Source organism: Trichechus manatus, unplaced genomic scaffold (genome assembly GCF_000243295.1).
Source record: "Trichechus manatus latirostris isolate Lorelei unplaced genomic scaffold, TriManLat1.0 scaffold00002, whole genome shotgun sequence".
Taxonomy (NCBI): Eukaryota; Metazoa; Chordata; class Mammalia; order Sirenia; family Trichechidae; genus Trichechus; species Trichechus manatus.
The window spans coordinates 16,888,375-16,902,001 of record NW_004443938.1 but is presented as its reverse complement, the minus strand read 5'-3'; the positions used below and the strand labels follow the sequence as shown (position 1 = coordinate 16,902,001).

Here is a 13,627-nt window from a genome sequence, read left to right as displayed (position 1 = left end):
AAAGACCACCCTACAGGCCATGGGCTCATGGATTGTAGTGACACAGCCTGAAACTACAGGGACATTAACTCCCCATGAGCAAACTGACGAGTGGAACACACGGGATGGGAGGGAAGCTGGAAGACAAACCTCCTCTTCTTCCTCCCTCTTGTGGACTGCTCCTTGCAGCCTTCCAGAGAAGCCCCCCTGAGCTGGCCACATTTGCTTAGTGACCTGCTGTGTCTCTCCGTGGCTCATCCCATAGTGGGAACCAGTGTGGTCAGGCCTCACTTGGTATCGCTTCACATCTTTTGTCTCACTTCCCTTTCTTCTCACCCTAATTGCCCTGGGTTTGTATCCTCCAAATAAAGCATCAGTGCTTTCCTCCCAAGGTCCCTAGATGGTGCAAACAGTTTGCACTCAAGTGCTAACCTAAAGGCTGGTGGTTCGAACCCACCCAGAGGTGCTGCAGAAGAACAGGCATTGTGATTTGCATCCATTAAGTTTACAGACAAGAAAACCCTATGGGGCAGCTCTGCTCTGCACACCTGGGGTCGCCATGAGTTGGAATCGACTCCACTGCAACTAACACCAACTTTTATCCTTGCCTTGGGCTCTGCTGTTTTAGAGAATCGGGCTAATGCAATTACTATTATACATATATCTACCTGAGAGTCCCTTCCTTTCCCACGCTCTTGTCTCGCCCACCAGAGGTAATCATCACCCTGAACATTATGTTTATCTATCCTTCCCTTCTTTTCATCTTTCACTTATGTGTTGTGTCTAAACAATGTATGGTTCAGGTTTCCCCGTTTCTGAATGCTTAAAAAGAGTATTGCACTATACTTTGTCTTCTGGGAGTTGCTTTTTCCACTCAGCATTAGGTTAATCAGATTCATTTCTTTCATATGTTGTTGTTAGGTGTCCTGGAGTTGGCTCCAACTCATAGTGATCCTGTGTATAACAAAATGAAATGTAGCCCGTCCTGCGCCATGCTCACAATCGTTGTTACGCTTGGGCCCATTGTTGCAGCCCCTAGGTCAATCACCTATTTGAGGGTCTTCCTGTTTTTCATTGATTCTGTACTTTACCAAGCATGATGTCCATCTCCAGGGAGTAGTCCTTTCTTTTTTAATTTTTTTTTATTGTACTTTATTATTTTTTTTTTATTGTACTTCAGGTGAAAGTTTACAGAACAAATAGCTTCTCATTAAACAGTCAGTACACATATTGTTTTATGACATTGGTTAACAACCCCATGACATGTCAACCCTCTTCCTTCTCGACTTCTTCTTTTTTTTTTTGGTGAAAATATACATAGCCAAAGATACACCATTTCAAAAATTTCTACACTCACAGTTCAGTGACATCAATTACGTTCTTCCAGTTGTGCTGCTATTCTCACTTTAGATGCAAGTTTGCAGAACAAAATAGTTTCTCATTAAACAGTTAGTACATATGTTGCCCTATGACAAAGGTTAACAACTCTACCACATGTCAACACTGTCCTTACTCAGCCTTGGGTTCCCTATCACCAGCTTTCCTGTCCTCTTTTGCATTCTAGTCCTTGGGACTGGTCCTTTCTGATAACATGTCCAAAATAAGCGAGCCTGTTTTGGCCAGTAAGCTCAGCTGGTTAGAGTGGGGAACTAATAATACCAAGGTCGTGGTTTCAAGCCAAGCTGGCGGGCTCTCTCTTTGATGTGAACACCTATAATCATTCATTTTAAATGCCAAATAACATTGCATTATAAGACTATACCACAATGGAAACATTTTTTTTCTGTTGATGGACACTGTGTTGTGTTGTGCAAACACTGGCAGGTGGCCAAGCAGGCTTCCTGGGGAGCATTAGCTGGGGAAATCTCAGAGGAAGAAGCAGTAGAAGGTGCCCTGTGGTCAATTTCACGCGAGGGCAGTAGACAGAGGTCTAACAGAGGCCAGCTTCATGATTAAGGAAGCACCAACCCCTCCTTTGGCACGGTCAGAAGCTATGTTTGCAGCACCAGGAAAATGGGGTCTGAGCTTCGCACTTTGTCAAATGTGATTGCCCTAAACAACAAGCCAGTTTCTAAGGAGCTTTGCAGGAGCCCAGGTCCTTTTCTAGGAGGCCAGCTTGTTGGGGATCAGCCTTGGACATGTTAGCATTTACCTCTCAGGTAGTTGCTGCTGTATTCTCCAGGATATATACCTAGGAGTGAACTTGCAGGGTCATAGGGCATATGAATGTTCAAGTTTATCTCTAAAGTGCCAGTTGAAACTCCCCCCAGCAATGCATATGGGCTCTCACTGATTCACATCCTCTTGATATTGCCAGATAATGTTGCCAGTCTATTAGGTATAGAAGAGCATCTCATTGTGATGTTGGTTTAGCATTCCGTGATTGCTGAATGAATACCTTCTCATGTACAGAGGGACCATTTGTGTTCCCTTTAGTGAAATGTTTTTTTGGCTCATTTTTGTATTAATTTGTCTTTCTCTTTCCAATTTTTAAGAATTATTTATATATTCTCGATGCTAATCCTTTGGATTTATCTTCTCCAATTTGTAGTTGGTTTTTTTTTTATTTTCTTTTAAGGTACCTCTTGATGAAGTTCTTAATTTTAATGTAGTTGAATTTATCAGTCTTATTTTTATAGTCAGTCCTTTTCGCATTTGTATAAAAGTCCTTTCCTATCCCAAAGTCAGAAAAATATATGAACTTCAAGATACCACATGGGTCAAAAAAGAAATTATAATGGAAATTAAAAATTATTGGGAATTAAATAGCAGTGAAAACACCACATATCAAACCTTGTGAGACAGGGTAAAAGTAATGTGTAGAGGGAAATTTATAGCCTTAAATGTTAATATTAGAAAAGAAAGGAGGTATATCAATGAGCTAAGGATTGAACTTAAGAAATATGGCAGAAACCATTAGTCCTCACTAATAACCATTTTTCCAACTCCTCTTCCAGTTATGAGTTGGAATTGACTTGAAGGCACACAACAACAACTTCTAGGTACAGTAGCCATGCTTGTCAGTTCTAGGCCAAGTTGGTTAAGTATCCAGCTTCACTTTCCCATGCCCCATCCTTAGTCTACCCAAAGGATAATGCCAGGGTAACCTTGAAGCCCCAAGTTGGAGAAACCATAAGAGAAAAGCAAGCCAAGTCTTTGAGTCACTAGTCGGAGGAACGCCACCACGGCCCCTCCTGGAACATCCACAGTGGACTTTGCAAGCAGTTTTTTTTTTTTTTTTTAAGAAAATAAGAACAACAGAATAAACCCAAAGGAAGAGAAAATAAAGAGCAGAAATCTACAAAATGAAAAACAAAGAAACAATAGAAAGGCTTAACAAAGGGAGAGCTGCTCCTTCCAGTAGGAAAACCATCAGGTCTCTGCCCCGATTCTGTTCTCAGTCCTCATGCCAAGTGCGTCTCCTGTCCCCACACTGTTCAAAAGGAGAACAGATTGACAGCCTGCTTATATGAAGCTATACGGGTTGAATTACCTGTTACATATTCCTTCAAGCACCAGATAAAGTAACTGTATTCTCTCCCATCACAGACACCAAAGTAAAGGGTGGGCGATGGCCTGAAGGGAGAGCACGAATCCAGGGACTAGAGGCCATTGTGGTTTGAGCTGCACTGGAAAACACGAATGGTAAGGAGCAAAGCAAGAGGCCAAAACTCAAGAGTAAAGGTGAAAAGAAGTAAGTCCCTGGGTGGTGCAAAGGGTTAATGTGCTTGGTGGCTAACAAAAAGGTTGGAAGTTCAAGTCCAGCCTGAGGTATCTTGGAAGAAAGACCTGGCAATCTACTTCTGAAAAAACAGCCATTTGAAACCTTATGGATCACAGTTCTACTCTGACACACAATCGACTTGACGGCAACCAATTTAAAGGTGAAAAGGGACAAGTAGAATCAAGGCCCAGAGAGCCGGGAGCAGAGCTTCCCGGGGGCTCAGGGTGAGTGCTCCCCACAGGAGAGAAAACAAAAGCAGAGTTTCCTTGTTTGTGGGCCCCAAGTATTTTCCACTTCCAAGAATAGAATTCAATCCCCTTTCCCATGTAATGAGAGGAGGGTAGTTTGAATTTTCAGCTAATTCTGCAAGAGTGCTTTTGACAAAAGTCCCCAGCTGTATTAATTGGGGAGGAACAACCATGAGAAAAGCCCAGTAACAGTCATTGTCGTTGATTTGCTGCTTGCAAAGGAGTCTCTTTATTGAATCATTCGATATGTTTTTGACATCTCTTCCTTTGAATTTTGTTTTCTTTGGAGAGAGCCTTTGCTGCTTGCCACATTTTAGGAGTGCAGGGTGCAACAGGGGGTGAGGGCAGAATGTCTGTCTGCTTGTTCTCATACATCAACTAAGTGGAATATCACACATTCAAATAGACCTAAGTTTTAAAAGCCTAGTTTTAAAATAATGCTGTCGGAATCGACTCGACGGCACACAACAACAGCAACAAAGGAGCAAAGAATAGCATTATTTTAAAACTAGACTTTCATGTCTCAGACTCTACCAGCTGTGACGTTTGCTGTTCTTCAAGCAGCAGAATTCTCGGTTCTATCACTCAGCCCCTCGGGAGAAGGTGCTTGCTAGTACTGCAGTACCTAGTCAACAGCCTCAGTATTTGTACACTTGGTTTTCCCTGGTCCAAACTGCATCATACAACTGGAAGTCCTCCATCTCATCTAAATTAATTGGAACATTCTTCAGTTCCTATCCCCCACCATTAATTTTTCTAAGGCTACTTTGAAACTGCCTGTATGATCCATAAATGAGCCCTCTGTAGACATCTGAAAGTGCTTACATTCTCAGCAGTTACTGTAATTCTGTAACCAAAGAAGCTGTTTTTGATAGCCAAGGTTTATTTTTTTATAAGCATGATTGAGTTCTGGCACCTAGTATGATGTTTTTCTTTAGAATGACAACCAATGCAACGAAATGCTACATGTGACAGTCTGCAAAAACCTTCATATAAAATTATTTTTCACATAAAACCTTCATATTTTTTTCTAATTTTTTTCTGACTGCAGTCATTAATTTTACCATCTAGTTACTTCAATAATATTTGCTCTACCTACCATGTGAGTTATACAAACTCTGCTTTAGAAAGTGTTATGGATTGAATGTGCCCCCAAGAAATATGTGTTGTAAATCCTAACCCCTATACCTATGGAAGAGCCCTGGTTGCACAGTGGTTAGCTCAGCTGCTAACCAAAAGGTCAGCAATTTGAAATTACCAGCCACTTCTTGGAAAGCCTATGGGGCAGTTCTACCCTGTCCTATAGAGTCGCTATGAGTTAGAATCGACTTGATGGCAATTTTTTTTTTTTTTTTTAAGATAGAGTCCCTGGGTGGTGCAAACAGTTAACACACTTGTATACTAACTGGAAGGTTGGAGGTTTGAGTCCACCCACAAGCACCTCAGAAGAAAGACCTGGCGATCTACTTCTGAAAAATCACCCATTGAAAACCCTGTGGAGTACAGTTCTACTCTGACACACATGGGGTGTCAGAAATTGGGATCAATTCAACAGCAACTAGCCGTCAGATGGAGTGACTACACTTACTAGGGTATTTCAGCGAATGTCAACATCTATTGCGTGTGTTGTGCTAGACCATTCACAGAGCCTTACGCACGTTATCACATTTCATTCCACAAACTGATGAAGCAGATTCTATCATTATCCCACTTCATAGATAACTGAAGATCGGAGAGATAAGGAACTTGCTTAGCCATACAGCTTGTATGGGGTAAGTGGGGCTTTTAGATGGTCTGTTTTCAAAAGCTGAGGCCTCAACCACCTGTAACTGCCGAATGGCAATTTCCAAATGTCAAAGCTGTCTGAGTACTGACCCCGGATCCCTCCGCTGGGATCCCTCCGCTGGGATCCCTGGGCAGCCTCGGGAAGAATGGCAGAGAGAGCAGCGATGAGTCAGGTGACAGAACCTGACACTCACAAAATCAAAAGGAGAATTTCTCGCTTCTGAGACAATATTACTTTATATTAAACTTCATTTTTAAAGCTCCTTCATATTTCTTTGAAATAATCAAAATGTTCAGACCAAGATATGTCAAAATGGTGAAGGAGAATCTTAAAATAAAATCCAGTGTTCGTTCCCCAACAATAAAATTATAATCCCTTCTCATGGGCCCATTCAGTGGAAGAACGACGACAAAAATGGTTTATATTTTCCAGTGTTTTCTCCTTTTAATCATTCTTTCACACACATCTGAGTGTTTACAATGCTCCAGGCAAAGGGAGAGAAAATGAAGATAATGTCCTGGTCGTGAGGAGTGATGTTTCCCTTCTTCCTTTCTAAAAACTTGTGGTTTATTTCTTAATTTTCTTTTACAGTTCAGTTTCACAATTTTCCAGAGAAGCGTGAAGCTAGGTAAAGGACATAGTGTGTAACAAGTCTCCTGCAAGGGTGAGATGAACACAGAGGCTGGACGCCATCTTCCTCCTCAGAGGGCAGCCACTCCAGAGTGCTCGGTGATATTCAAGAGAGAATGGAGAATTAGGGCTCACCCTTCTTCAGTTGTGGTGAAGTGGTTACACACCTGGCTGCTAACCGAAAGGTCAGCAGTTTGCTCCCCGGGAGAAAAATGTGGCAGTCTGCTATTATAAAGATTGTTGTTGTCATTAGGTGCCATCAAGTCTGTTCTGACTCATAGTGACCTTGTGTACAACAGAATGAAACACTGCCCGATCCTGTGCCATCCTCACAATAGTAGGTATGTTTGAGCCCATTATTGCAGCCACTGTGTCAATTCATCTCATCCAGGGTCTTCCTCCTTTTTGCTGACCCTCTACTTTACCACGCATGATGTCCTTCTCCAGGGACTGGTTCCTACTGATAACATGTCCAAAGTATGGGAGATGAAGTCTCACCATCCTTGCTTCTAAGGAGCATTCTGACTATACTTCTTCCAAGATAGATTTGTTCATACTTCTGGCAGTCCATGGTATATTCAATATTATTCACCAACACCGTAATTCAGTGCATCAATTCTTCATTCTTGCTTATTCATTGTCCAGCTTTTGAATGCCTGTGAGACAAACGAAAATACCACGGCTTGGGTTAGGCGCACCTTAGTCCTCAAAGCAGCAGAACTGTGACGATTACAGCCTTGGAAGCCTATGGGGCAGTTCTGCTCTGTCCTATAGGGTCACTATGAGTTGGAATTGACTCGAGGGCACACAACAACAACTTCTTTAGTTGTAGTAAACCATGTTTTAATCCCTGATGCTTGTCATAAGTAGGCAACATACGAACATTTGATCACCTTGGAAGACAAGCTTCATAAATATTGCCATAGAATTTGAAATATGCCTAGGGATGATTACGTTACAACAGGCATCTGGTCTTTAGTAAGCCCACACAGTGCACCATTTCTATGTAAGGGGAGCGGAGGAGGTAGGTACCCCAGAGGTTCTGAAAGACTGTGTCTGACAGCCTCCTAGGTGAGTGACATTTTGTTGTATAAGGACAAAAACTTCTCTCTTCTCTTTCCAAATTGATCAGCCACTGCTTCAGAAGGACTTTTGTAGTGGGAAAAATCTTGTAAGTTCTATACTCACACACACAGTCCCTGGGTGGTACAAACAGTTAACACGCACAGCTGTTAACTGAAAGGTTGGAGGCCCACCCCAGGGGCTTCTTGGAAAAAAGGCCTGGCCATCTACTTCCAATAAATCAGTCACTAAAAACCTCAGAGAGCACAGTTCTACTCTGACACACATGGGGTCATCGTAAATCGGAGCTGGCTCAATGGCAACTGAGTTTTCGGTTTTATACACATACACTCAGGGTTTTGGACAGAGCTCACATCCCTAAAACTAGAGAAAAACATAGCCATCTAGCAAATCTGAATTTGACGCAATCACTTTTTCTTTTACTTGTGTTAAACCTTACATCGAGGGTCTCCTTTGCCAAACCAGCACGCTTCTAGCAATAGTTCTGGCCAAAAGTAAATAGAACCCCTAAGGCAAAACTTTGCAGTTAAGAAGTTTCCAAATAATTATAAGGTACATTTTCCAGTAAGATTTTTTTTTTTTTTCCCAATCCCATATCCTCACCAATCATGTAGTGAGCTCCTACTACTTGATGCTTCACACTAGGCCTTGCAGATATTTGAAGAAACATCAGATAATTCATATTTTGCGGCACTCTCTAAGGCAGCTTTTAACCAATACATTTTTAAGTACTCACCTTCTAGTTGACTAGCATGAAAGCATAAAAATTCACAAGTACAGTTACTCTAAAAATGAATAAAATTTAATTATCATGGCCAAGCCAAGCAGTGGCCATATCAAAAGCGATTTACTCCTTTTCAAGAAATCCACTTTCCATGTAACTTCCAAGAAAGCAGTTTGCAGTGGTCTGATCCCAAGAGAAATCATGCAGGGGTTCTATTCCAAGGATGGGCGTAATAATGTGAAACACTTGTGTGCAAAGACTAATCACACACACTATAGGTGGGAAACATCCAAGTTAGGGCCTAATCTCTGTCCCATTGATGCCTCCAGGCGCCAAAAAAATAAAGCATGATGTTATTTCTTTGCTGATAATATTCAAATAGCAAACAAAGAGTTACTTGCTCTTTGGGGAAAGAAAAGTTATGTATTAAGAGTTTCCTGAGGGCTAACACGCTGAAACTTGCAAAAATTCATGGTCTTTTGTCCAGAAGGGAGGCCCTGGGTGGTGCAAATGTTAACACTCTCAGCTGCTAACTGAAAGGTTGGGAGTTTGCAACTACCCAGAGGCACCCTGGAAGAAAGGCCTGGTGATCTACTTCTGAAAAATCACCCATTGAAAACCCTAGGGAGCACAGTTCTACTCTAACACACATAGGGTTGCCATGAGTCAGAATCAACTCGAAGGCAACTGTTTTGATTTTTTCTGGTTTTGTCCAGGAGGCAACAGCTGCTTGGCTTTCGGGGGTGTGGGGGGGCAAGGGAAGACCTACAAAAAAGAAAACAGAATGCAAAACTTCCAGTTGGGTGGAGAGAGAAGTAAGGAGATAGAAAACGGACAATTACTGAACACCACTCAATGATGACATTGTGTTTCTTTTAAAGCAGTTGTCCTTAAAAGGATGGTGTTACTCCCTAAGGGCAGTTTTGGAAATGAGAGGGCTTTTCAGGTGTCAATGATAGGGTGCTCCTAGCTGCATTTAATGGGTGGGAGCGTAGATGTTACCCAAGCCCTACAGGTTAGACCCCACACAACAAAGAACTGTCCCCCATCAGGACAACTTTCAAATATCCTACCAAATATTCATGTAGATGAAAACCCAGTTTACAATGATCTGAGTCTAGAATCTAACTTTGTTTTATATGTAAACACACAATGAAGTTTAGCTCAGTTTTAATGCGCTCTGGAATTTTCAGGAATGCAATCAGAATATTCTATTAAGGACCACCACCTGTCAGTTTGTTGTACTGAGGTGACTTGTGAGTTGCTATGATGCTAGAAGTTATGCCACCAGTATTTCAAATGCCAGCAAGGTGACTCAAGGCAGACAAGTTTCAGCAGAGCTTCCAGACTAAGACAGACTGGGAAGAAAGGCCTGGCAATCTATTTCTGAAAATTGGCCAATGAAAACTTCATGGATAACAACAGAATACTGTCTGAAACTTCGACTCACTTACTTCGGACACATCATCAAGAGGGGCTGACCACTGAAGAAGAACATCATGTTCGGTAGAGGGTCAGTGAAAATGAGGGAGACCCTCAGTGAGATGGACTGACACCATGGTCACAACAATGGACCCAAGCATACCAACAATCATGAAGATGGTGCAGGACCAGGCATCATTTCGTTGTTATATACGCGCTCACCACAAATTGGAGCGAACTCGACAGCAACTTACAATAACCATATAAATTAACAGAAGACTGTATCACAGTGGGAACCTTGGTGGTGCAGTGGTTAAGAGCTTGGCTGCTAACCAAAAGGTCAGCAGTTCGAATCCACCAGCCACTCCTTGGAAACCCTATGGGGCAGTTCTATTCTGTCCTATAGGGTTGCTATGAGTCTGAATTGACTAGATAGCAACAGGTAGGTAGGGTAGGTATATCAAAGTAAGAAGGAGCAAGTACTCCAGAGCCAGGCTGCTTTGATTTTAATCCCAGCTCTGCCATCATTAGCTGTGTACCCTTGGATAACGTCATCGTATGTAAAATGAGCCTAAGAGCATCAACCACCTCACAAAGCTATTAGGTAAGTATTTAGAACAATCCAGGCACTCAGGAAACACTAGTTGCGTGTAGCTATTATAGACTTGTTTAGAACTTTATCAAGAACTGGACTTACCAAACCAAATTTGTTGCCGTCAAGTAGATTCCAACTCATAGCAACCCTACAGAACAGAGCAGAACCGCCACATAGTGTTTCCAATGCTGTAAATCTTTACTCTCCCGCAGAGTGGCTGGTGGGTTTGAACTGATCACCTTCCAGTTAGCAGCCTAGCGCTTTAACCACTGTACCACCAAGGCTCCTCAAGAACTGGCCATATTTTAGAAAATCATATCCCCGACATGGATCCTGTTTCTGGTATTAATTTACCGACACAGCAGGTTTCTCTCAGTCTGCATATGTAGCGTCCATGTTCACAGCAATTTTATATATACAGGTACAAGTAGGTGCCTTTGCATCTTGTAATAGAATCATGCTAGCACATTTACATATTAAAAGTAATTATTCCATTATAAAGTATTTATACATTTATATTTGTGTATATTTCAGTTAGGACATCATATTGACGTGTATGTGTACAGGCCAGTTATATTAACTTCAATTCAGAATCGTAAATGGGTAATGCATTCACGGGCAAACGTCAGTTTTATAATCCATGATTTTCACTTGAAGATTGTGATGTTGTAAATTATTTATCATAAAAAGGGATGGGTGTAGAGTTGGGTTTGGTAGGGTTAAAAACCCACTGTTTTAAAATATCATGCCGAAAAGAGCCATTCGGCCTCTTCATATGTTAATGCTTGTGCACCATTAAGCCTGGATTGAGGCAAGAGGTTCCTATTAATTTCTGAGGAATTAGTATTAAGCTACTGCTTAATTATTAGTTATTAGTGTTAAGCTATCTCAATAGTTGTTTCACAAACATTCTTTACGCAGCAATATATTTTTCAAACACAATTCAAGAGAAAATCTGAAATAAAAATGAAGGAGCAGAGGCTGATTGAAGGAAAGGGGCCCAGAAAGCTCTCTGGCCGTCCTCCAGGGCTTCACAGAACAAGGTCTGAAAAACATCGATCTGGTATAGTAATTGAAGAGGGGCACTGCCTGTTAAGACTGACTTCTGAAAATCCATTTTGAAGTTGGTCATTTGATTAACAAATGTCATTCTCCCCACACAAAGGGGCTAACCTCCCAGCTGAGAGAGACCACCATCATTAAGTTAATTCATTATGTAGCTGATCTACAGCATGAAGACTCCTCCCCTACATCCAGGTGTGAGGGAACAGCTGTCACCCCTTTCCCCATAAATCCAGCTCAAGCTAAACTGAAACGAGCAAGGGCTGGCTTTCTTCCTCTTCTAGCTCCCTCCCAGTCACCAGTGCCTATTACTGACCTCCTCACCCCACACTCTGCCTTTATATCATGCTCAGCACCCAACGAATCACATACTCCAAGCCTCTTCTAGCCCTCAGTTTGCCAATCTCCCTTTGATCCCCCATGAACCAACCCTATCTTCACTGCAGTTCATTTAGAGGTTGACAGGAAAGCAGTTGGACTGAATTCAACTATACTAGCATGTGAGTGATTGCTAGTTCCTTTAACCCCACCAGATGCGTTTTAAAGGGAAGGTGTTTACCAATAGCAGTGAATATCTAATTGGTTGAATTTCAGACAGTAGAACAAAGTAAACAATGCTACTGGTATGGGAGAGGGTATACGGGTAGGGAACACCATCTCTGCCTAAGACTACACCGCAGTACACTGCCCTAATTAATTTTTCAGCTCTTCCACTTCTAATCCATAAAATCCCAAAATGCTTAGGAGGGTTTATTATTTTTTTTTTTTTTTAACAATAGCTCCCATGGTAGCAATGGCCATGGTGGTGGTCACCTGTAAAATCTGGGAACACCCTGAATGCTCTTTGTCATTAGTTTGACGTATGACGCAAAACAGAAATATTTTCAAGTACATGTGACTATGAGTAAGAAAAATATACAACTATATTTAAAACACTTAAATTAACAAGATAGTACTTTTCCATTCTAACAAAATATCATACATTCAGTTTAAACAAGAGTTAATATCCAGACACACTTTTCCAAAATATCTGATGCTAGTTGAAAATTAGTGACCACGAGACTTTCTGAGATCTTTCTAATTAGCAAAAGGTGTGCAATTTTGAAGACAGGATTTTTTTTCTGGAAGACAGACACTGAACAGGTCAAAATGCAAACTGATGTAACTCTCATAAGCCTACGTACTGTCACTTTATTTTTCTGAATAGTGCTTCGGCTATCAGCAACTCTTAGAGCCTTCCCCCTTAAAGACGATAATGCACAACACCCCTCACAAGTACCCACAACTTCTTTGTGTGTAATAATCTGTATCTAAGTGTGTTCATGTTTCTGTATTATCTGACCTATACTGAGATTTTTTATGAAAAGGAGATTCGCCAAGTGTAAGAGACCTACACTTAAATCTCTGCTTTGAAAGGGCATCCGACATGTCCCATGTGCTGTTTCAATGCTGCTACACTTACAAATATGGCATACAGCTTGAAATATCAAAACAAAAATGTGATCTCCACTGGCTTTTCAGGGAAAGAAATTGGACCACGAACCAATACATCTGTGACCATGATCCATCAATTTTAGCCCCTCCCCCCCACCCCGCAAAAAACGAACAATGCCACCAATTCCTCATAACGACCATAACTTTCCTGGCCAAAGCTCCACACTGTCATATGGAGGGTCACAATGTTCCAAATCTGATGAAGCAAGAAAAGCAGATTCTACTGTTTCCCTCCTTTTGCCTCTACAAGCCAGCACCCAAGATCCTCTCTGTGCTTGTTCCCATCCAATCACTTTAAAACTCTGAGAAGGGCAGTATACAACTTTCCAAAAAAAATGAAATTACATAAGGTCACTACGTAATACTGTAGATGAAAATAAGAACAGGTGGTCAGTCGAGGAACCAAGGCACTTGGTAGCAGGAGACAGGGAGGAGGAGTCCAGAGGAGGTTGGTCTCAGTGAGTCAATAGCTTAAGCCGAGTAAACCAGCTGACCAGTAGCGATGGCTCCGTGGAGGATGACTTTGCGGATGAGGAAACAGATTTCTTTTTGGTCCCTTCCTCCTGGAATGGAATTGTGGCGCTGCTGTGGAGGTCTGAACTGATGTAGCAGCGGCTCCCTCGGATGTAGTCTGCACCTCGAACGAGATGTCTCTCCGGGGAGGGTCTGGAGAAATGGTAGGGTGAGGAGGAGCTTTCTTCAAGGATCGCAGGGATTCGCTCGTTGCTGAAGTATCGACAGAGGGCATCCTCACCTGCCGTCAGACAAAGCCAACATCTCCATTAAAATGACCAGCCACTGGACCAAGGTGTTCAGTGGACTTCACCTGCTCCAACTTCTGATGCCACTTCTGAAAGTGGGTTCCGTACCCTGCTCCCCC

General features: G+C 42.0%; 1 protein-coding gene across 2 annotated transcripts in view; it reads right to left on the bottom strand.

The window, feature by feature from the left end:
• Positions 1-6,985: 6,985 nt before the first annotated feature.
• The window catches only part of CNKSR3 (CNKSR family member 3), a 115,163-nt gene continuing 108,521 nt past the window's right edge, over positions 6,986-13,627 (bottom strand). Inside the window, exon 13 of one of the 2 annotated variants that reach the window (XM_023728919.1) lies at positions 6,986-7,023. In XM_023728919.1, the coding sequence (XP_023584687.1) occupies positions 6,998-7,023 (26 nt within the window). In that variant the 3' untranslated portion in view covers positions 6,986-6,997. Of the gene's footprint in view, positions 7,024-12,878; positions 13,502-13,627 lie in introns of those variants that run through there. The other variant, XM_004368813.2, reaches the window with a different exon arrangement.